General features: G+C 41.8%; 1 protein-coding gene across 4 annotated transcripts in view; it reads right to left on the reverse strand.

Moving 5' to 3' along the window:
* Positions 1-317: 317 nt before the first annotated feature.
* The window catches only part of SAMSN1 (SAM domain, SH3 domain and nuclear localization signals 1), a 106,388-nt gene continuing 84,967 nt past the window's right edge, over positions 318-21,738 (reverse strand). For 2 of the 4 annotated variants that reach the window (XM_056560857.1, XM_056560858.1), the window contains 6 exons: positions 19,309-19,455; positions 18,754-18,889; positions 15,458-15,609; positions 12,884-13,084; positions 10,420-10,570; positions 319-1,064 (listed from right to left, as the gene is read on the reverse strand). In XM_056560857.1, coding sequence (XP_056416832.1) covers positions 865-1,064; positions 10,420-10,570; positions 12,884-13,084; positions 15,458-15,609; positions 18,754-18,889; positions 19,309-19,455 — 987 coding nt within the window. In that variant the 3' untranslated portion in view covers positions 319-864. Of the gene's footprint in view, positions 1,065-10,419; positions 10,571-12,883; positions 13,085-15,457; positions 15,610-18,753; positions 18,890-19,308; positions 19,456-21,738 lie in introns of all 4 variants that reach the window. The other 2 variants (XM_056560856.1, XM_056560855.1) reach the window with 2 other exon arrangements.

Here is a 21,738-nt window from a genome sequence, read left to right on the forward strand (position 1 = left end):
CTGATAAGTACTGGAAGGATTAACATGTTTTTTTTTTTTTTTTAATAGAAGTTGTTTACAAACCTGTTTAACTTTTTGGCATCAGTTAATTAAAAAAAATATATATATTTTCCAGCAGAATACCCCTTTAAGATGAATTCTCTTGTGAATTGTTGGTGCTGTAGCCATTCTACCATTAAAGTAAAGGACCTATACACATGGCCGAACCCACCGATTTAATGGGTACTGGTCAATCTAGTCAACCAGAGTGCTTCTAGCTGTTACAAAACTACAACTCCCAGCATGCCCGGACAGCCAAAGGCTGTCCGGGCATGCTGGGAATTGTAGTTTAGCAACAACTGGAGGCACCCTGGTTGGGAAACACTGGTCTAATGTGTATAGGGTGGAATATGGAGGTGGATAGAATATGATGAATTTTAACACCTGTTCCTTTTGTTCCCCATAGAGATAACATGGCAGTGGAGGTGTCTGCCAGCGAATTTCTCTTCTATTCCCATTTACTACACATGGAGGCCTGACAGGGGGAATTGGGGGAGAAGTAGCTGTTATTGAAGTACGAGCGTCTGTAGAAATGAGTTCCTTGAATTATTAAACTTGACTAGTGATGGTGAAAATCATACAGGACATGGTCCCAGTCATAGCTGCTTCTCATAGTCAAGTCCCCTAATATTGTGCACCCCCATAATGACTACACTTAGTCTTCAGCTATGCGCCATGCCTCTTAGTCCGCTGCTTTATACATTGTTAATAAATACGTAAAGACTGGATATCTGCCACAGGACCCTCGCATCTACACAGTCTGTGAAGAGTCCACCATGTGTGACAGCGGGCCTGTGGGGCAGATACTGGCAGATGTCCGGCCTGTTAGGGGCACTCGCTGATGGTGATTTTCTGTACAGATTCACACAATTTTTCTGACTGGACATCATCTTTGCTGTTCTCTGAATTCTCCAATGTAATGTAACATCCGGAATCCCTGGGACAGTCACTGAGTTCACATTTGTTTGCAGCAGTGTCAGGGCCGAGCGTCAGAGGCACCAAGTCATTGCCGGCTTCTGGTTCACCTGTCAGAAGAGCAGAAACATTAGTCTCCTCATGACATGCGCTAAAGACACCTGGAATAACACTGTACCCTATCTGTATATCTATTTAATATCTATCTATATATTTAATATTTATCTCATATCTATCTCATATCTATCTATCTATCTACAGACAAAGAATTAGTCAGCCAGCACTTTAGCTGATACCAAACTATTATATGGACCTGGCCTACAGGTGCACGCTACTAGGCTAGATATACAGCAACAGAAGAATGCAGCAGCACACTGCCAGCACAAGGATATAGGTGAAACATGAACATGCAGATAAAACATGGAGAGCTATACAGCTATGGTATAATAGATGCAAATGTGAAACTATGAAATAGTGAGGCACTTAGCTCGCAAATTTGTCTCCGCCGGCAGTCAAATAGCTTGGACCGTCCCACCGCGATAAGGTGGCCTCATTGGGACGGATCCTACACTGTGAATATGCCTCTGTGTGAACAGTTCAGTAAGCATGGCAGGGTCTGGAACATCCAAGACACCTTATATACACACCTGATAGAGGTGGGTGGGGTGCAAGGCCAACATGGAGGTAGCCCCTCCCCCGTATGTGCAATACAGACAAAGAATAAGTCAGCCAGCACTTTAGTTGATACCAAACTATTATATGGACCTGGCCTACAGGTGCACGCTACTAGGCTAGATATTCAGCAACAGAAGAATGCAGCAGCACACTGCCAGCACAAGGATATAGGTGAAACATGAACATGTAGATAAAACATGGAGAGCTATACAGGTATAGGTGTGTATATAAGGTGTCTTGGATGTTCCAGTTCCTGCCATGCTTACTGAACTGTTCACACAGAGGCATATTCACAGAGTAGGGTCCGTCCCAATGAGGCCACCTTATCGCGGTGGGACGGTCCAAGCTATTTGACCGCCGGCAGAGACAAATTTGCGAGCTAAGTGCCTCACTATCTCATAGTTTCACATTTGCATCTATTACACCATAGCTGTATAGCTCTCCATGTTTTATCTGCATGTTTATGTTTCACCTATATCCTTGTGCTGGCAGTGTGCTGCTGCATTCTTCTGTTGCTGTATATTTAGCCAAATAGCGTGCACCTGCAGGCCAGGTCCATATAATAGTTTGGTATCAACTAAAGTGCTGGCTGACATATTCTTTGTCTGTATTACACATACGGGGGAGTGGCTACCTCCATATTGGCCTTGCACCCCACCCACCTCTATCAGGTGTGTATATAAGGTGTCTTGGATGCTCCAGACCCTGCCATGCTTACTGAACTGTTCACACAGAGGCATATTCACAGTGTAGGGTCCGTCCCAATGAGGCCACCTTATCGCGGTGGGACGGTCCAAGCTATTTGACCGCCGGCGGAGACAAATTTGCGAGCTAAGTGCCTCACTATTTCATAGTTTCACATTTGCATCTATTACACCATAGCTGTATAGCTCTCCATGTTTTATCTGCATGTTCATGTTTTACCTATATCCTTGTGCTGGCAGTGTGCTGCTGCATTCTTTTGTTGCTGTATCTATCTATCTCATATCTATCTATCTATCTATCTATCTATCTCATATCTATCTATCTCATATCTATCTATCTATCTCATATCTATCTATCTATCTAAGTCCAAATATGAACAGCACATCAAGATAAATAGGTAGTTTTGGACGGGGTGCAAGCATACTTGGAGCCTCGGTCGCCGGTTCCTTAATTCATAAAGTACAAATAGATGAAGCACACCACAGCTTGAAAATCACGGTGCAAAGTTTATTCCGTAGTGTATTCCAATAGACAACGTTTCACCAGCCTCACGCTTGAGAGGCCAGCGTGAGGCCAGCCCCACTTGAAAAAGCCAGTGTGAGGCTGGTGAAACGTTGTCTATTGGAATACACTATGGAATAAACTTTGCACCATGATTTTCAAGCTGTGGTGTGCTGCATCTATTTGTACTTTATCTATCTATCTATCCAGCTATCTAGCACATATTGATCTATTTCATATGTATCTATTTATCCTATATCTATCATTCTGTCTCATAACTATCTATTCTACATCTATCTATCTATCGCCACACTCCAATGTAGAAAGTGAAAAAGGTTTATTGACCTGACATCAAGGAACGTTTCAACTGCCCAATTGAAGTTTTTCTCAAGCTCCCTATCTATCTATCTATCTATCTATCTCTCTCTCTCATATCTATCTATCTATAAATATAAACCAATAGTAAGCAGCATATCCAGTAAAAAGAGTCCAAGGGGTGCACGCCAATTGGATCTTGGTGCTCCGATCCCTCTTTAGATAAGGTTGATAATAGGCAGCACACCAAAGTTAGTGCAAATAAAGGTGTTCTTTATTCCACATATGAGACAACGTTTCAGCGATCTCACATCGCGATTTGAAACACTTGAAAATGGCGATGTGAGATCGCTGAAACGTTGTCTCGTATATGGAATAAAGAACACCTTTATTTGCACTAACTTTGGTGTGCTGCCTATTATCAACCTTATCTATCTATCTATTTATCTATCTCATATCTATCTCATATCTACCTATCTATCTATCTCATATCTATCTATCTATCTCTCTCATATCTATCTATTTATCTATCTATCCATCTATCTCATATCTATCTATCTATCCATCTAAAGTCTACCCTGGATCAAATGGCACCCTCTAAAACACGAACCTCCCGACACAGACGGCAGCAACCCTGGCACACGCTAACAAACCGCTTTCTCAGGCGATGCTCTAGGTGTGCTGAACGTCTGTGGAGGAAAACTAAGACTTCTTCAGACTATCTGCACTATAAATTCATGCTTAAATCCTACTACTCTCGCCAAACAAACATATTTTACCTCCCTCATCTCCTCTCTGTCTAACAACCCAAAACGCCTTTTTGACACGTTCAACTCTCTCCTTCGGCCTAAAGTACAGACCCCAATCACTGATCTCTGTGCTGAAGACCTGGCCAAATACTTCAAAACTAAAATCGATGACATTCGTGAGGAAATCCTCTCCCAGTCCCCTAAAAGTTCTGATCCAGTTCCCAGCCACGTCTCCTCTTCATCACTCTCAGTTTTTGAACCTGTAACGGAGGATGAGGTTTCCAGGCTCCTCTCCTCCGCCCGCCCCACTACTTGCTCTAGTGACCCTATGCCTTCACACCTCATCCAGTCTCTCTCTCCTGCTATCAGCTGTCACCTAACTAAAATCTTTAACCTCTCCCTCTCTTCTGGGGTCTTTCCCTCCTCCTTCAAACACTCTATCATAACTCCACTATTGAAAAAAACCATCTCTGGACCCGTCTCAAATCTCCCCTTTATCTCCAAACTCCTTGAACGCTTGGTCTACTCCTGCCTTATCCGCTATCTCTCCGAGAACTCTCTCCTTGACCCCTTACAGTCTGGTTTCCGATCCCTTCACTCTACAGAAACGGCCCTAACCAAAGTCACTAACGATCTTCTGACGGCCAAATCAAATGGCAATTTCTCTTTACTGATTCTCTTGGACCTCTCTGCGGCTTTTCACACTGTGGATCACCAACTCCTCCTCAGTAGTCTCCGCTCCATCGGTCTCACGAACTCTGCTACCGCCTGGTTTTCTTCCTATCTCTCTGGCCGCTCCTTTAGCATCTCGTTTTCTGGCTCTTCTTCTTCTCCTCTTCCCCTTGCTGTCGGGGTTCCCCAGGGATCGGTCCTGGGTCCTCTACGCTTTTCACTCTACACATCCCCCATTGGAAAAACAATCAGTAGATTTGGTTTCCAGTACCACCTCTATGCTGATGACACCCAACTCTATACCTCTTCCTCCAACATCACCCCTGCACTCCTACAGAATACCAGTGACCGTCTCTCTGCTGTTTCAGACATCATGTCCTCTTTATATCTGAAACTAAATCTTTCTAAAACAGAACTTCTTGTTTTTTCTCCATCAACTGATACTGTACCTAACCCTGACATTTCCATCTTGGTATGTGGTACTACCATAACTCCCGGGCAGCAGGCTCGCTGTCTTGGAGTTATACTTGACTCTGATCTGTCTTTCACTCCCCATATTCAGTCTCTTTCACATTCTTGTCACCTGCTTCTCAAAAACATTTCCAGAATCCGCCCGTTTCTCATTACTGAAACTGCTAAAACTCTCATTATTGCTTTGATTCACTCCTGCCTCGACTACTGTAACTCTTTACTAATAGGCCTTCCTTTCTCCAAACTCTCTCCTCTCCAGTCCATCCTTAATGCCGCAGCCAGATTCATCTTCCTCTCCAGCCGCTACACCGACGCCTCCTCCCTGTGCCAGTCACTACACTGGTTACCAATTCAGTCCAGAATACAGTACAAAATCCTCAGTCTCACACACAAAGCTCTCCACAATGCTGCACCTCCCTACATCTCCTCTCTCATCTTCGTCTACCATCCTACACGTTCTCTCCGATCTGCTAATGATCTCACACTAACATCTTCTATAATCCGAACTTCTCACTCCCGTCACCAAGTCTTCACTCGTGCTGCATCGGTTCTCTGAAATGCTATCCCTCAATCCCTCAGACTCAATAACAACATCCATAGTTTCAAACGTGGCCTAAAAACACATCTCTTCAGACAGGCCTACAACAGTCTCTAATTGGCCTCAACATATCCTCAACATATCCCCAACATATCCTCAACATATCCCCAACATATCCCCAACATATCCCCACACCTCTTGTTTGAATAGTTATTGTGTAATATTATGTCTGATACTTGTCTTTGTTTGTACACCATAATTGTAAGTGCTGCGGAATCTGTAGGCGCTATATAAATAAATAAAATAATAATAAAAAATAATAATCTATCTATCTCATATCTATCTATCTATCCATCTATCTCATATCTATCTATCTATTTCATTTCTATCTATCAAGCAAAATCATCGGTAGTTGCAGTATCTTGTAATACCTTTTTTATTTGTGGAGACAAGCTTTCGGGATTCCTCCCTTTATCAAGTCATAAGCATTTCTGAGCTCACAAGGAGAAAACACAGGTTCTATCTCTCAAAATATGCAGGGGTTAAAACAACATTAGTGGAGAATGGACATTAAGTTGGGACAACTGGACTAATACGACTACTCCTAACTACTCTACATATCTATCTATCTACACATTGCTATAATAAGAAGGACAACTGTATAACTCACAGCCTATGTCTAGTGAACTAGTTGCAGCTTCCATGCATCTAATGTTCATAACAAAAAGCTCAGTTCACCCCAAGTATTTGTTTGTGTCCATAGAAGCCGCCTCTAACAATTACCAATGTATAGGCAAACCCCATCCATCCACTCCCAGAGGGAATAATAACCTATACTACATGGTATACATTGTTTTTGCTGTGTTTTTGCAGCAGTCTACACTTTCCTATATCGTTTAAAAAAAAAAAAAAGTGTGTATACACATATTGGTGTATAATATGTATTGGCCCATCCATGCATTACCCAGATGCCTAATTCATGGTAATGCAGGTTTTGGATATAAAATACTTATTCAGGATACAGGTGTGTGGATAGCATCAGAAATATCAATGGGGGAGATTCATCAAATCTGTGCATAGACAAAAATTGACCAGTTGCCCATAGCAACCAGATTGCTTCTTTCATTTAAAAAAAAAGGCTTTTGAAAAATGAAAGAAGCGATCTGATTGGTTGTTATGGGCAACTGCACCACTCTTTACACAGGTTTTGATAAATCTCCCTCAATGGGAGGGAGGAGAAGTTACTGAGTTGCCCATAGCAACCAATCAGATCGCATCTTTCATTTTTTCAAAAGGCCTCTGAAAAATGAAAGAAGCCATCTGATTGGTTGCTATGGGCAACTTAGCAACATTTCATCTGAACAGGTTTTGATGAATCTCCCCCAATATATCTAGGATAGACCTGGCGAAAGCATTTACGCCAAATGTTTACGTTACCCTCCATGATGTTTCTATATACAGTGATCCCTCAACTTACAATGGCCTCAACATACAATAGTTTCAACATACAATGGTCTATTCTGGACCATTGTAAGTTGAAAGCAGACTCAACATACAATGTACAGACAGTCCAGATCTGTGAAACATGTCAATGGCCGGAAGAACTGACCAATCAGAATGGGCATTTTACTGGTAAAACCTCTATATTACTGAAGTGTATGCAGTGACTGGTGTCTGGTAGCGCCCCCTACAGTACAGGGAGGTATTACATGTTCTTTACACTTTACCTGTACCAGGGTTAGCTGCTCCTTTGGACACCAGGTGAGCGCGACTCCATGTTACTTTTTGGGACACTGTGTACTGTACAAGACCCCTGAAGAAGCTCCTGTCCTCTATATAGACCAGTGTTTTCCCAAGCAGGGTACCCTCAGCTGTTGCAAAACTACAACTCCCAGCATGCCCGGACAGCCTTTGGCTGTCCGGGCCATGCTGGGAGTTGTAGTTTTGCAACAGCTGGAGGCTCCCTGCTTGGGAAACACTGACATAGACCGTGATTTACAGCTCCCAGCAGATCTTTCTTACTTTTATATGTAAGGATTTGCTTTATTTGTATTGGTTATCTACTTATTTTTCTTTAAATTCTCATTTTTTTCTATTTTTGGATAACATTTTGGAGCTTCAGAACCAATTACCAGTTTTCCATAGAGTTATGGTCTCAACATACAATGGTTTCAACATACAATGGTCGTCCCAGAACCAATTAGTATTGTAACTTGAGGGACCACTGTACAATCATCAATAGGCACCTTGATGCCTACGTACTTACCCCTTACCTACAGTTTCCAATACAGTTATTCTATTTTATAATACTGAATAAATCTATCTTTAGAATTGACACCTACAAGTATGACACCGTAGTGAAAGACTCTTAAAAATGACATTTTTTTCGCACCTATAATCCCGGGAATCTTCCTAACGCTTCTCGCCTGCCCTTATATTCACTTTCGTGGGATTACCCGAAATTTCCTATGAAGCTCTGACCTATAAAGTCTAATCCTATGAGTAGTCTCAAAGTCGATAGCGGCTTTGGATCCTGCTGAGGAGGAGCACCTGAATGCAATGACAGGGGGGGGTTTGACTTTATAAGATGTATTTTTTCGTTGTTATTTTTCGTCATTACCATAGACTAAAACATCTGCAGTGTAAACTAATGGAGCAAATCTATTCTCTATATACAGTGCGTATGAGATATAAACTTTTGGCCACTCTTTTACTGGAATAGTACAAGACCATAGACCAGTTTTCTTTAAACTGTGGACCTCCAGATGCTGCAAAACTACAACTCGCAGCATGCCCGGACAGCCAACGGCTGTCCGGGCATGCTGGGAGTAGTAGTTATAGTTTTGCAACATCTGGGGGTCCACAGTTTGGAGACCACTGCCATAGACCACAGGTGTCTGTGACTTAGGCCACAACATCACGCAATTCATGGAGTCGGATCTGCCAACTATATCTTGTCTAACAGGATAAGAAAAGGAAGGAAACCATCACCCAACTACTGTACATACAACAAAAGTTCAACTCAAATGCAAAAACTAAGACAATTGGTCCGTGTAAAACTTTTTACTTTATTTCCACATCTTAAAAGGCAGGTACAACGATAGAAATAACAGAGTAAAAAGTCTGCCGGGTTTCGGTTTGAAAGACTTATTCATAGACATCAATGTTGTCTATAATTAAAGCTTTCCAGGTGAAACGCGTTAGACTTAGTGTTATTTCTATTGTTGTTCCTGGATTTTAAAGGAGTACTTTGGCGCATCAAAACTTATCTCCTATGGACAGGGTATGTGATCACTTGCATGGCACCCCAGCTTCTCCACAGGAAGTGAGTGTGTCAACCCCCTCACAAATCAGCGGCCGACCCTCACCCTCCATGGATCTCAATGGGAGAGCCAGAGATACCCGAACGCTGTATCTTTGAATCTCCCATAGAGATACATAGAGAGGGCGTGTCGGACATAGAGAGGGCGTGTCGGACGGCACTTCGTGTGGGGGTCGACACGCTCCCTTCCTGGGAGAGCCAGGGTGCCGTGCAGGATATCGCGGGGAGGTCCCAGCAGTCAACTTTGGATAGAGGATAAGTTTTGCTGCAACACAGTACTCCTTTAATAGGTGGAAATAAAGTACGGACCATCTTTTGCCGGAAGTATCGTCTTTGTTTTTGAATCACCCAACTACTATCTTATGTCTGTGGCCAGTTTTATGTCATGTTTGTTGTTGACTAGGTTGAAGTCTCCTCAGTGTCCAATACTCAGCTCACCTTTGTAGAATCAAAGAATTTCTGGTGCCAGAAAGTTAAACAGATTTGTAAATTACGTCTATGTAAAAATCTTAATCCTTCCAGTACTTATCAGCTGCTGTATGCTCCAGAGGAAGTTGTGTAGTTTTTTCCAGTCTGATCACAGTGCTCTCTGCTGACACCTCTGTCCATGTCAGGAACTGTCCAGAGCAGGACAGGTTCACTATGAGGATTTGTTCCTGCTCTGGACAGTTCCTGACATGGACAGAGGTAGCAGCAGAGAGCACTGTAGTCAGATTGGAAAGAACTACAAAACAGGACATATACCAGATGATAAGTACGGGAAGGATTAAGATGTTTAAATAGAAGTAATTTACAAATCTGTTTAACTTTCTAGCACCAGATGAATTTAATTTTTTTCCCTCCATGGTAATGAAATAATAACAGATCTAAATTGTTAGGGTAAAGATGACAATATTTAACCAGTTTAATACATAGTCAACACTGATAAAATAGATTGTGCTTAAAGAGGACCTGTAATCACTTTTAGGGTACATTCACACGAGCGGATTTTCGCAGCGTATTTCGCTGCGGATTCACTGGTGAAGGCCCGCTCTATGCTGTTTTTACATGTGCCTGCTCGTAGCGGCAATACCCGCTACGAGCAGACACACTGCGATGTGCGAGTCGCAGTATACTCGCACATCGTGGGAGCTCTCCGCCTAGTGGCCGCGATGTGCGAGTACGCCACGCACAATGCTGCAGTGTGTCTGCTCGTCGCGGCGTATTGCCGCTACGAGCAGGCACATGTAAAGACAGCATAGAGTGGGCCTTCACCAGCGGATTCGCAGCGTAAAATACACTGTAAGTCCGCTCGTGTGAACGTACCCTTATGCTTCCTAGACCAAAAGTCATCAGGATGTTCCTTGGCAGCTTCTGCCGGCTCCACCAGCCTTGATTGATAGTTCACTCCGTTTAGGTATAGGGAATGTTCTAATAATCAAGGCCGGTATAGGGAACCAACCCAATGACTCGTAGTTCAGGCAGCATGAAAGTGATGACAGGTTCCCTTTAAGATCATGCATGATAAAATAACTCACACTCACAATCCTGCAGATTGGCAATGGCGATCAGAAGCCTCATCCGCTCTTCCGGGTTTGTGATATTGAGCTCGCAGAGATGACTCTCCTTTATGTCCTTTAGATCTTCAAGATTCTCATATCCATTCAATAAAAGGCTCGACATATACTCCTGTGAGATATAGCAGCAGGGTCAAAAAATTATCTATATACTCTTAGTATACTAACTATATGAGTCGTCACACTCAAGTTTTATGACATTAGAAGATAAAGTCTAGATCCAACTTGTTTTGTTTTCTGTTTTGTTTTTAATCAGTCTCATGATAAAAAAAAGGTACTGGCTAAGAAGCAGCACCTGACAAGAAGAAGTTAAAGGGGTACTCCGCTGGAAAACATTATTATTATTATTATTATTATTATTATTTTTTTTTTAAATCAGCTGGTGCCAGAAAGTTGAACAGATTTGTAAATGTCTTCTATTTCAAAATCTTAATCCTTCCAGTACTAATTAGCTGCTGTATGCTCCACAGAAAGCTTTTTTCTTATTGAATTTCCTTTATGTCTGACCACAGTGCTCTCTGCTGACACTTCTGTCCATTTTAGGAACTGTCCGGAGCAGGAGGGGTTTGCTATGGGGATGTGCGCCTGCTCTTGACAGTTCCTGACATGAACAGCTATACTGTGATAAATGTATGACCCCACAGTGGGTACTAGTCAGGTATAATCCTCCCAGCAATAGAACAAATAATAAAGGGGGTAATAATGCCCAAGGGAAGTGCTCTAAAATATAACCTTTAATTCTACTTGTTAAAATACACCAAAAACAATTAAGTGACCCATAAAAGTCAGATTAAATTATGAAACACTGGTTATTTATTATGTATATAACCACAATGGTATTGTGCCCAATAGGTAAATACAAAGTTATGTTTCAGTTAGCTGCCTCAGTACAGTATTAACGGCAGATAAAGACATAAAGGTGTATACATAATGATAAATATTTAGAATACAATACAAAGTACAATACCGGACCAATTTGTTTCCTGGTGAGCCCTTTCATTCACCAGGGAACTGTTTAGATGTCCGGTTTCAGCGTAGGCAAGGAGTGCAACCCACAGTGGTAGGGAGCCACGTTCTGGCTACTGGCACACAGTTCCTGACATGGACAGAGGTGTCAGCAGAGAGCACTGTGGTCAGACAGAAAAGAAATTCAAAAAGAAATTAAATTCCTGTGGAGCATACAGCAGCTGATATGTACTGGAAGGATTTAGATTTTTAAATAGAAGTAATTTTTTAAAAACAATTACGTTCTGGCACCAGTTGATTTAAAAAAAAAAATAAAAAATTTCACAGGAGTACCCCTTTAAAGAAGAACTCCATTAATAATCCTACAGCACATTTTCAAATTTTCAAAATTTTTTTTGCATCTATCTGTTTTATTACTCTAAGTTGGTCATGTGATCATCAGTCTGACTCTCCAAATCTTCTAGTGCCTAACGGTTACAACAACAGCTGAGAAAGGCGAACTAAGCTGAAACCCGTCCTGTATGTGTATCTATGCTATCAAGAACATGAATAAACCTTGATGTGATTAAGCATACATTGGCAAATGCCAGGAATTTTTACTTGTTCACATCTGCAGAAAGAATTGGCAAGTTTAAAGGGGTATTCTACTGGAAAACTTCTATTAAACAATCTTAATCTTTTCAGTACTCATCTGCTGCTGTTATGATCCACAGGAAGTTCTTTTCTTTTTGAATTTCATTTCTGCCTGACCTCTGCGCTCTGCTGACACCTCTGTCCAGTTTAGGAACTGTCCAGAGCAGGATAGGTTTTCTATGGGGATGTGCTCCTTCTCTGGACAGTTCCTAAAATGGACAGAGGTGTCAGCGGAGAGCACTGTGGTCAGACAGAAAGGAAATAAAAAAAGAAAAGAACTTCCTGTGGATCATAACAGCAGCTGATAAGTAATGGAAGGATTAAGATTTTTTAATAGAAGTCATTTACAAATGTGTTTAACTTTCTGGCACCAGTTGATTAAAAAAAATGTTTTTCAGTGGAGTACCCCTTTAATTTTGTTTTCAGTCCAGAAATTGATATAACTACACCCATTTTAGGCAATGCTCTGTGAGCTAAGCGTTTAAATAGCAGTTAAGCCGCTAATTACTGACGCAACTTTATTACTATTTTCCAAAATTGCGCAAAATACTGTGATTTGTATACTCATGGTAAGGTTGCAGTAACATTGAACACTTTACCATGATTTTGGAAAATAATAGTAAAAATTATTTCATATGGGGACCAGTGATATAAGCCACTTGTATGTATATGGTACCATGTGTATATGGTTATTGGTGGCGGTCCCACTAATTAAACGCTCCGTGTAAACCCAGCCTTGAAAGTTGTAGAACTACTGATTGTTGGAATGATTCTAGAAGAATGGATAGCAGGTAGGTGAGCTTCTATGGAATGTTCCGCTTCTTACCTGTAAATTGAACCTTTCTAGAAGTTCTTGTAACGTTTTCGGTCTTGGTCGCTTACTTTTCCTTCTTATTATCTTCCTGGGAACTTCCTCCTCCGATATGATGTCCACATATATAAATTTAAAATTCCCAACTTTGTTGTTCAGCATCCCGGTCCAGATACCCATGGGGGTTTTGTAGATAATATCGATGATGTCACCTTTCTGGAAAGCATAGGGAATAGCAATGAGAAAGAGTGTAAGTTACTATAAACTAGAGAGTAGACCAGTGTTTCCCAACCAGGGTGCCTCCAGATGTTGCAAAACTTCAACTCCCAGCATGCCCGGACAGCCAAAGGCTGTCCGGGCATGCTGGGAGTTGTAGTTCTGCAACACCTGGAGGCACCCTGGTTGGGAAACACTAGAGTAGACTGTGTTATTTTTAATTACTATGACAAGAGTGTACAGGGTGGGCCATTTATATGGATACACCTTAATAAAATGGGAATGGTTGGTGATATTAACTTCCTGTTTGTGGTACATTAGTATATGTGAGGGGGGAAACATTTCAAGATGGGTGGTGACCATGGCGGCCATTTTGAAGTCGGCTATTTTGAAGCCAACTTTAGTTTTTTCAATAGGAAGAGGGTCATGTGACACATTAAACTTATTGGGAATTTCACAAGAAAAACAATGATGTGCTTGGTTTTAACGTAACTTTCTTCTTTCATGAGTTATTTACAAGCTTCTGACCACTTATAAAATGTGTTCAATGTGCTGCCCATTGTGTTGGATTGTCAATGCAACCCTCTTCTCTATATACTGCTATATACTACTATATACACTGCAGGAGAAATGCTAGCACAGACTTCCAGTATCCGTATAAACTGCTATATACTACTATATACACCGCAGGAGAAATGCTAGCACAGGCTTCCAGTATCCATATACACTGCTATATACTACTATATACACCGCCGGAGAAATGCTAGCACAGGCTTCCAGTATCCATATACACTGCTATATACTACTATATACACCGCAGGAGAAATGCTAGCACAGGCTTCCAGTATCCATAGTTTCAGGTGCTGCACATCTTGTATCTTCACAGCATAGACAATTGCCATCATAGTTACATAGTTACATAGTTAGTACGGTCGAAAAAAGACATATGTCCATCAAGTTCAACCAGGGAATTAAAGATAAAAGTCTACGGGGGTCAGATCAGGAGACCTTGGGGGCCATTCAACTGGCCCACGACGACCAATCCACTTTCCAGGAAACTGTTCATCTAGGAATGCTCGGACCTGACACCCATAATGTGGTGGTGCACCATCCGAGGTCCGAGCATTCCTAGATGAACAGTTTCCTGTCAAACACAACACTATACAAAAAGTCTTCTATTATATTTTATACATATATTAGGGTGCATCCACACCACGTTTTTGCAATACAGTTCCTGTATCAGGTTTTTGATGAAAAAAAACGGATTTCTCAAAACCTGACTAAACTTTATTAAAACATGTGTACAAATTTCAACCCGTATACGGTCTGAAAAATGATGTCCGGTTGCATCTGTTGTTTAAGAAAGAAAATGTATAGGTTTTTAACTTTTCACTCCATTTTGAATAAAGTTTCACTTGTTTGATTGAAATTCCAAGAAAAAAAACTGTGCAGAGTCAAAAACTGTATGGCGAAAACCGTATGGAGCCGTACGCACATACGGTTCTGTACAGTTCCCATTCACTCCCATGTAAAAAAAAAAAAAGAAAAAATGTATAAGGTTTAATACGGTTTTTCACCGGACCAAAAAACATGTTTTTTTAAATCAACTGGTGCCAGAAAGTTAAACAGATTTGTAAATTACTGTATTTCAAATAAATAAAAAAAATCTTAATCCTTCCAGTACTTATTAGCTGCTGAATACTACAGAGGAAATGGTTTTCTTTTTGGAACATAGTGCTCTGTGCTGGCATCATGACCACAGTGCTCTCTGCTGACATCTCTGTCCATTTGAAGAACTGTCCAGAGTAGAAGAATATCCCCATAGCAAACATATGCTGCTCTGGACAGTTCCTAAAATGCACAGAGATGTCAGCAGAGAGCACTGTGGTCATGATGTCAGCAGAGAGCTCTGTGTTCCAAAAAGAAAATAATTTCCTCTGTAGTATTCAGCAGCTTATAAGTACTGGAAGGATTAAGCTTTTTAATAGAAGTAATTTACTAATCTTTCATAACTTTCTGGCACCAGTTGATTAAAAAAAAAAAAAGTTTTCCACCGGAGTACCCCTTTAAGTCAATGCATACGGTTTTCTTTACGGTTCCGCACGGTTTTTAACTTGAAACCGTATACGGGAACTGTATAGCAAAAACATGGTGTCCATGCACCCTTATGGATCAGTGTCCTGCTACATGGGCCCCAAAAAGAATATATTTCCTCATTGCAGTCAAGGTAAGTTAGGAGTTGTTTTTCCACAACAAATAGAGAGCCACAGGTTGGGGACCACTGCAGTAAACCTGTGGTCTCTGAACTGTGGCCCTCCGGCTGTTGCAGAACTACTATTACCAGCATTTCCGGACAGCCAGCTAGTGCTTTACCTTGATTTTCAGTGAATCAGTGTCATATGGACTAGGTGTAAAATCAGTGTGGACTCTTGCTCGACCGCAGAAGGGGCCGGTATACGGAATGTCGTCATCAAGTCTAAAGCTATCCCTGTTACTGGTTCCATCAGAGCAGCTGGTGACACCACCTATAAGGAAAATTTGCCAAAGTAAAATATTTCAATGTGACAAACTAATTTAAAATTTTCCTTACTATAAGGGTGTGTTCATTGCATTAAAGGGGTATTCCAGGAAAAAACTGGCTCAAGAAAGTTAAACAGATTTGTAAATTACTTCTATAAAATCTATATTCTATAAAAAAAATCTTAATCCTTCCAGTAGTTATCAGCTGCTGAAGTTGAGTTGTTATTTTCTGTCTGACCACAGTGCTCTCTGCTGACACTTTTAGGAACTGTCCAGAGTAGGAGCAAATCCCCATAGTAAACCTCTAATGCTCTGGACAGTTCCTGAGACAAGCAGAGGTGTCAACAGAGAGCACTGTTGTCAGAAAGAAAAGAACAACTCAACTTCAGCAGCTGGTAACTACTGGAAGGATTACGATTTTTTAATAGAAGTAATTTACAAATCTGTTTAACTTTCCGGAGCCAGTTGATATGAAAAAAAAAAAAATAGTTTTCCACGGAAGTACCCCTTTAATTGTGTATTCAACCAATATATTTTAGACCATGTTAGTCACTTATGCGTATAATGTTGTTTTTGCTGTCTCAGCTTGTAAAAAAAAAAAAAAGTTTTTCCCTGGAATACCCCTTTAACTTCACTCATATAGAATATACAGCCGGGTTCACACTAGCGTTGGAGACAGCTAATTCTGAATTGATATTGAAGGATATTTGTAAGATAACCCCATTTGATACCATACAAATATAACACTATATGGTACCATATACATACAGTACAAGTGGCTTATATCACTGGTCCCCATTAGAGATGAGCGAACTTTTAAAAAATTCGATTTGGCTGATTCAACGAATGTTTTGAAAAAATTCCATTTGATTCGAATAAATTCACAGTGAATCCATATAATAAAGTGTGTGTGTTTTTAACTTTTTGTTTTTATTTTTTAAAATTTTTAGGTAGTACTACTACTCCCAGACCGGAACAGCTGTTCCATGATGGGAGTAGTAGTACCTGTACTAATAGACAGATCGCCCCCGGGTCTGACACCCGTTGCGATCCTCCTGTATAATGTATAGATGCGGTGGCTGCTCTTCTATGGTCCCCTGCACTGATGTATATTTACACTTATTCATATTTCCCGCAGAGAGCTGTCATTGGCCAGATGGTTCCAGCCAATCACTACTCTCTGTGGGAAATATGAATAGGTGTATATATACGTCAGTGCAGGGGACCATAGAAGAGCGGCCGTCCGCATCTATACATTATACAGGAGGATCACAGGGGGTGTCAGGAGTGACACCCGGGCGATCTGTCCTTAAAGCGCAACTGTCACTGATTTTAACCCCCATAAACTAGCCCTAGGATGACAAAGTTGGTAAAATTATAGTTCAAGCATTCCTTTTGTTGCTTTCTAGCAGCTTTAATCAAGTTAACAAAATGTCAGTAACAGTCGGATATCCCCTGTATGTCAGCTTTGGAACCGCTGTGTGATTGACATACAGGTCGCAGTGCATAGGCCCCTTATTCTTCTTATATGCGGGTGGCACATAAACAGTGCCCGTTCTCCTGTGCCCAGCAGTGATGGGATGTGGGAGGTCACCGCAAGCGCTCGGTCCCTAAGGCCCTATGTGTGGCGTAATGCAGTAGCGGAATGAGCCGGCCGCCCATTCTCCTCTTCCTGTGCACAGCGGTGATGCAATGCGTGTGGCCAGCTCATTCCGTTATTGCATTATGCCGCCCATGGCGAGGGAGCGCTTGCTGTGAGAGCTGGCCGCCCGCATCGCATCACCGCTGTGCACAGGAGAACGGACACTGTTTATTCTTTTACAGTAGAAAACTCGCCACCCACATATAAGAATAAGGGGCCTATGTCTTGGGACCTGTTTGTCAATCACACAGTGGTCCCAGCACTGACATACAGGGGATATCCAACTGTTCCTGACTCTCATATTTTTTAGCCTGACTAAAGCTGCTAGAAAGCAGCAAAAGGTATGCTTGAACTGTAATTTCTAACAATTTTGTCATCTTGGGGCTAGTTTGTAGGGGTTAAAATCCGTGACAGTTGCGCTGTAACTGCAGGTACTACTGCTCAAAACATGGAGCACACTCTGCACACTCTGCTCCATGATGGGAGCTGTAGTACCTGCATTAATAGACAGATCACAACAGGTGTCAGAAGTGACACTCATTGCGATCTGTCTACTAATGCAGGTACAACAGCTCCCAGCATGGAGCAGAGTGTGCAGAGTGTACAGAGTGTGCCTCATGTTGGGAGCAGTAGTACCTGCAGTTAAGCACAGATCACAGCGGGTGTCACTCCTGATACCCACTGTGATCGTCCTGTATAATATATAGATGCGAGGCAAGGCTACTCTTCTCTGGTCCCCCGCACTGCCGTATATATACCTATTATTCATATTTCCCGCAGAGAGCTGTGATTGGCTGGAACCATTTGGCCAATCACTGCTCTCTGCGGGAAATATGAATCTGTGATGGGAAAAACTTCACATTGCAGAACATAGTGCAGGATCGCACAGAAGAGCGGCCGGCCGCCTGCATCTATACATTATATAAGAGGATCGCAATGGGTGTCAGACCCCGGGGGCGATCTGTCTATTAGTACAGGTACTACTACTCCCATCATGGAACAGTATGTCCCATGCTGGGAGTAATAGTACTACCTAAAAAATGTAAAAAAAAATTAGTAAAAAAGTGAAAAAAGTTAAAACACACACTTTATTAAACACATTATTAAAATACATTACTAATAAAAAGTTTAACAAAATGAATTAAAAAAAATATATAATTTTTACATTTAAATGGCCCCTTTCTACAATTTTATTATTGTCGGCTACATTTTTAGGTCCCTGCCCGCCCACATTAACTGGTCCCTGTTTAAAAATTAATAAAAAATTTGTTATAGAAAATAAAAATTTTGTTAAATACATTTTTTTTACTGCAAAAATTCAGTGGAATCTTATCCTTAGAGTAATAACAAAATGGAGTGAATGAAGAAATTCGTTATTTCAAATTGAGTGGAAATTCGGATTCGATCAGAATCACATTTTTCATGAAATTCGGAACAAATTCGGATTCGTCCCATTTGATTCGCTCATCTCTAGTCCCCCAATGAAAGCATTTTTTTGGATACTTACTGGATGAGCTTTGACCACTGTTGAGACTATAAAGACTTTCGACAGATTCACTGGCTTTGAGGGTGCATTTTTCTGTGGCAAGTCCTCCCGTGGTGTCACTATCTCGATAAGTAAAAGTCCCTTCAACATCTTCACTCTAAATTAAAACAAAAACAAAGTGATAAGTAATATAACGAGAGTTCAGATAATACTTTTGGAATTGTTCCCAACCTAGTCAACTTTTTTTTTTAAAATCTTGCAGAAGATTAGCTCCTTAGAACCAGTCAAATAGGGGAAACATAGCAGTCAGAGACAGGAATACAGTAATAATGTTTGAAAAGGGCGTCTTCTGGATCTATTCACAATCAAAACGAATACAGCTCATCTCTATTTAGAGCAGTGGTCTTCAACCTGCAGACCTCCAGATGTTGCAAAACTACAACTCCCAGCATGCCCGGACAGCCGTTGGCTGTCCGGGCATGCTGAGAGTTGTAGTTTTTCAACATCTGGAGGTCCGCAGGTTGAAGACCACTGCTCCTCTCGGCATAAAGTGGTGAATAGAAATCATTTTCATACCTCAGAAAGAGCCTTAATATACTTTTTCCCCATTTTTCTCCTCATGGTCAGCGATATGGCTTTCATTTTCTTAGTCAGACTTCCACCCTTGTCGCCATCTGAGACTCCTCCTCCTCCGGCTTCAAAAATACTTCCTGTATCACCGATCTGTTTATAGGAAACATACACATCATCTGAAGCGGTTTCACCAATATATCTAAACTTATGTAAACTCTATCATTTTACCATATCTCACTGCCTTTGATTACAAAGTTAAAGGGGTACCATGTCCCTAGACATCTTATCTCCAAAGGATAAGGGATAAGATGTTAACATGTCTGATCGCGGGGGACCTGGCCGCTGGGACTCCTCGTGATCCCTGTGCCGATGCTGCAATGTTACGGTCACGGAAGTCTGGGTCTTCCATGATCATGACATCTTGCTGGGCCCCCTTCTTTCATGTCTAAGGGAGGGGGTGTGACAGCTAGTAAACACCAGAAGGGGCATAGCGGCTGTGATCGCCAGTCATCCGGCATGGAGTGGAGTTCGCTCCGTGCATCGGATGACAGGGGTGCAGCTGCGGAGATCGCGGAGGTCCCCAGTGGCCGGACCCCTGCGATCAGACATGTTATCCCCTATCCTTTGGATAGGGGATAACATGTCTAGCAACGGAGTACCGCTTTAAAGTAGTTTCACCTTTACTTAAAGGGGTACTCTAGTAGAAAACAATGTTTTTCTGGTGCCAAAAAGTTAAGCAGATTTGTAAATTACTCATAAAAATCTTAACCCTTCCAGTACTTATCAGCTGCCGAGTAAGTTTAGTTATTCTTTTTTATCTGACCACAGTGCTCACTGCTGACACCTCTGTCCATGTCAGGAACTGTCTGGAGCAGGAGAGATTTGTTATGGGGATTTGCTCCTGCTCTGGACAGTTCCTGACTTGAACAGAGATGTCAGCAGAGAGCACTGGGGCCACGCAGAAAAGAAATGCTCAACTCCCTCTGGAGCATACAGCAGCTGATAAGTACTGGAAGGATTAAGATTTTTTTAATAGAAGTAATTAACAAATCTGTTTAATTATCTGAAGCCAGTTTATATGAAAAAAATTATCAACGGAAGTACCCCTTTAATTGTGTATTCAACCAATATATTTTAGACCATGTTAGTCACTTATCCGTGTAAGGCTGGGTTCACATCACGTTTTCTCCCATACGGGAGCGCATACGGCAGGGGGGAGCTGAAACATCGTGCTCCCGTATGCCTTTCTATGCGCTCCCATATGTAATTCATTTCAATGAGCCGGCCGGAGTGAAACGTTCGGTCCGGTCGGCTCATTTTTGCGCTGTATGCGCTTTTTCCCCGGACCTAAAACTGTGGTCAACCACTGTTTTAGGCCCGGTTGTAAAAGCGCATACGGCGCAAAAATGAGCCGACCAGACCGAACGTTTCACTCCGGCCGGCTCATTGAAATGAATTACATGCGGGAGCGCATAGAAAGGCATACGGGAGCAAGAGGTTTAAGCTCCCCCCTGCCGTATGCGCTCCCGTATGGGCGAAAACGTGATGTGAACCAGCCTTATGTTGCTTTTGCCGTTTCAGCTTGTAGGAAAAGTCATCTATTTCTACCTGGACATTGTCAAAAAGATCTCATTGACGGAAGAAGGGACACATACCATGTAGACAGCTGTTTTGGGTTCATGCCCCTCTTCAGTACAGAGGATGGTGCTGGTTGAATGGGTGAGAAATCTTTGACATGGGTCTGAGGGGGTAATGTGTCTGGCATGAGGAGTCTTACAGGTCATCTTGGCAGTCTCCATATTACCCCTTAGATCCATGTGAAAAAGGCATATTACCCAGTCAACCAACACCCACCACTGTGCTGAAGAGGGGCAAGAACCCCAAAACAACTGTCTACATGATAGGTGTCCCTTCATTTTGGTGGAGATTCTGTTTGGCTTCTAATCCCCAGTCATGACTCTAAACTGATTGACACTAAAGTCCCAAAAGGTGGTACTAGAGAGCAAACATTTTCCAAAATTTTCCCCAGGCAGCAATGCCTAGCCTATAAGACACCCTATGTTGCTTTGGTGGTTTTCACAAGAAGACACATTACCCTCTACTGATCTATAGTCAGTTGGAGATGGGCCAAATAGATAAGTAATAAGTTGGTAAATAAGTGCATAATTAACTCATTGAGCACCTCCAAGACAAGAGAGACAGTTTTTTTTTCCTGTGGGAGTGATACCTTATTGCTGTGTTCACATTGCACATTTTGTTGCATTTTTGAAAGAGTTGTTTGACAAAAAAACTGCCTGCTAAAAAAAAGTTACTTACCTTCCTCACTCCCCCGTAGCCTCTATTATTGCAGAATCTGGTAGTTCCTGGATCTGAGGGTCAATACGCCACATTGCCATTCATCCAATCACTGGCTGAGGCAGGACACCCCAGTGA

Source organism: Hyla sarda, chromosome 2, assembly GCF_029499605.1.
Source record: "Hyla sarda isolate aHylSar1 chromosome 2, aHylSar1.hap1, whole genome shotgun sequence".
NCBI classification, from domain to species: Eukaryota; Metazoa; Chordata; class Amphibia; order Anura; family Hylidae; genus Hyla; species Hyla sarda.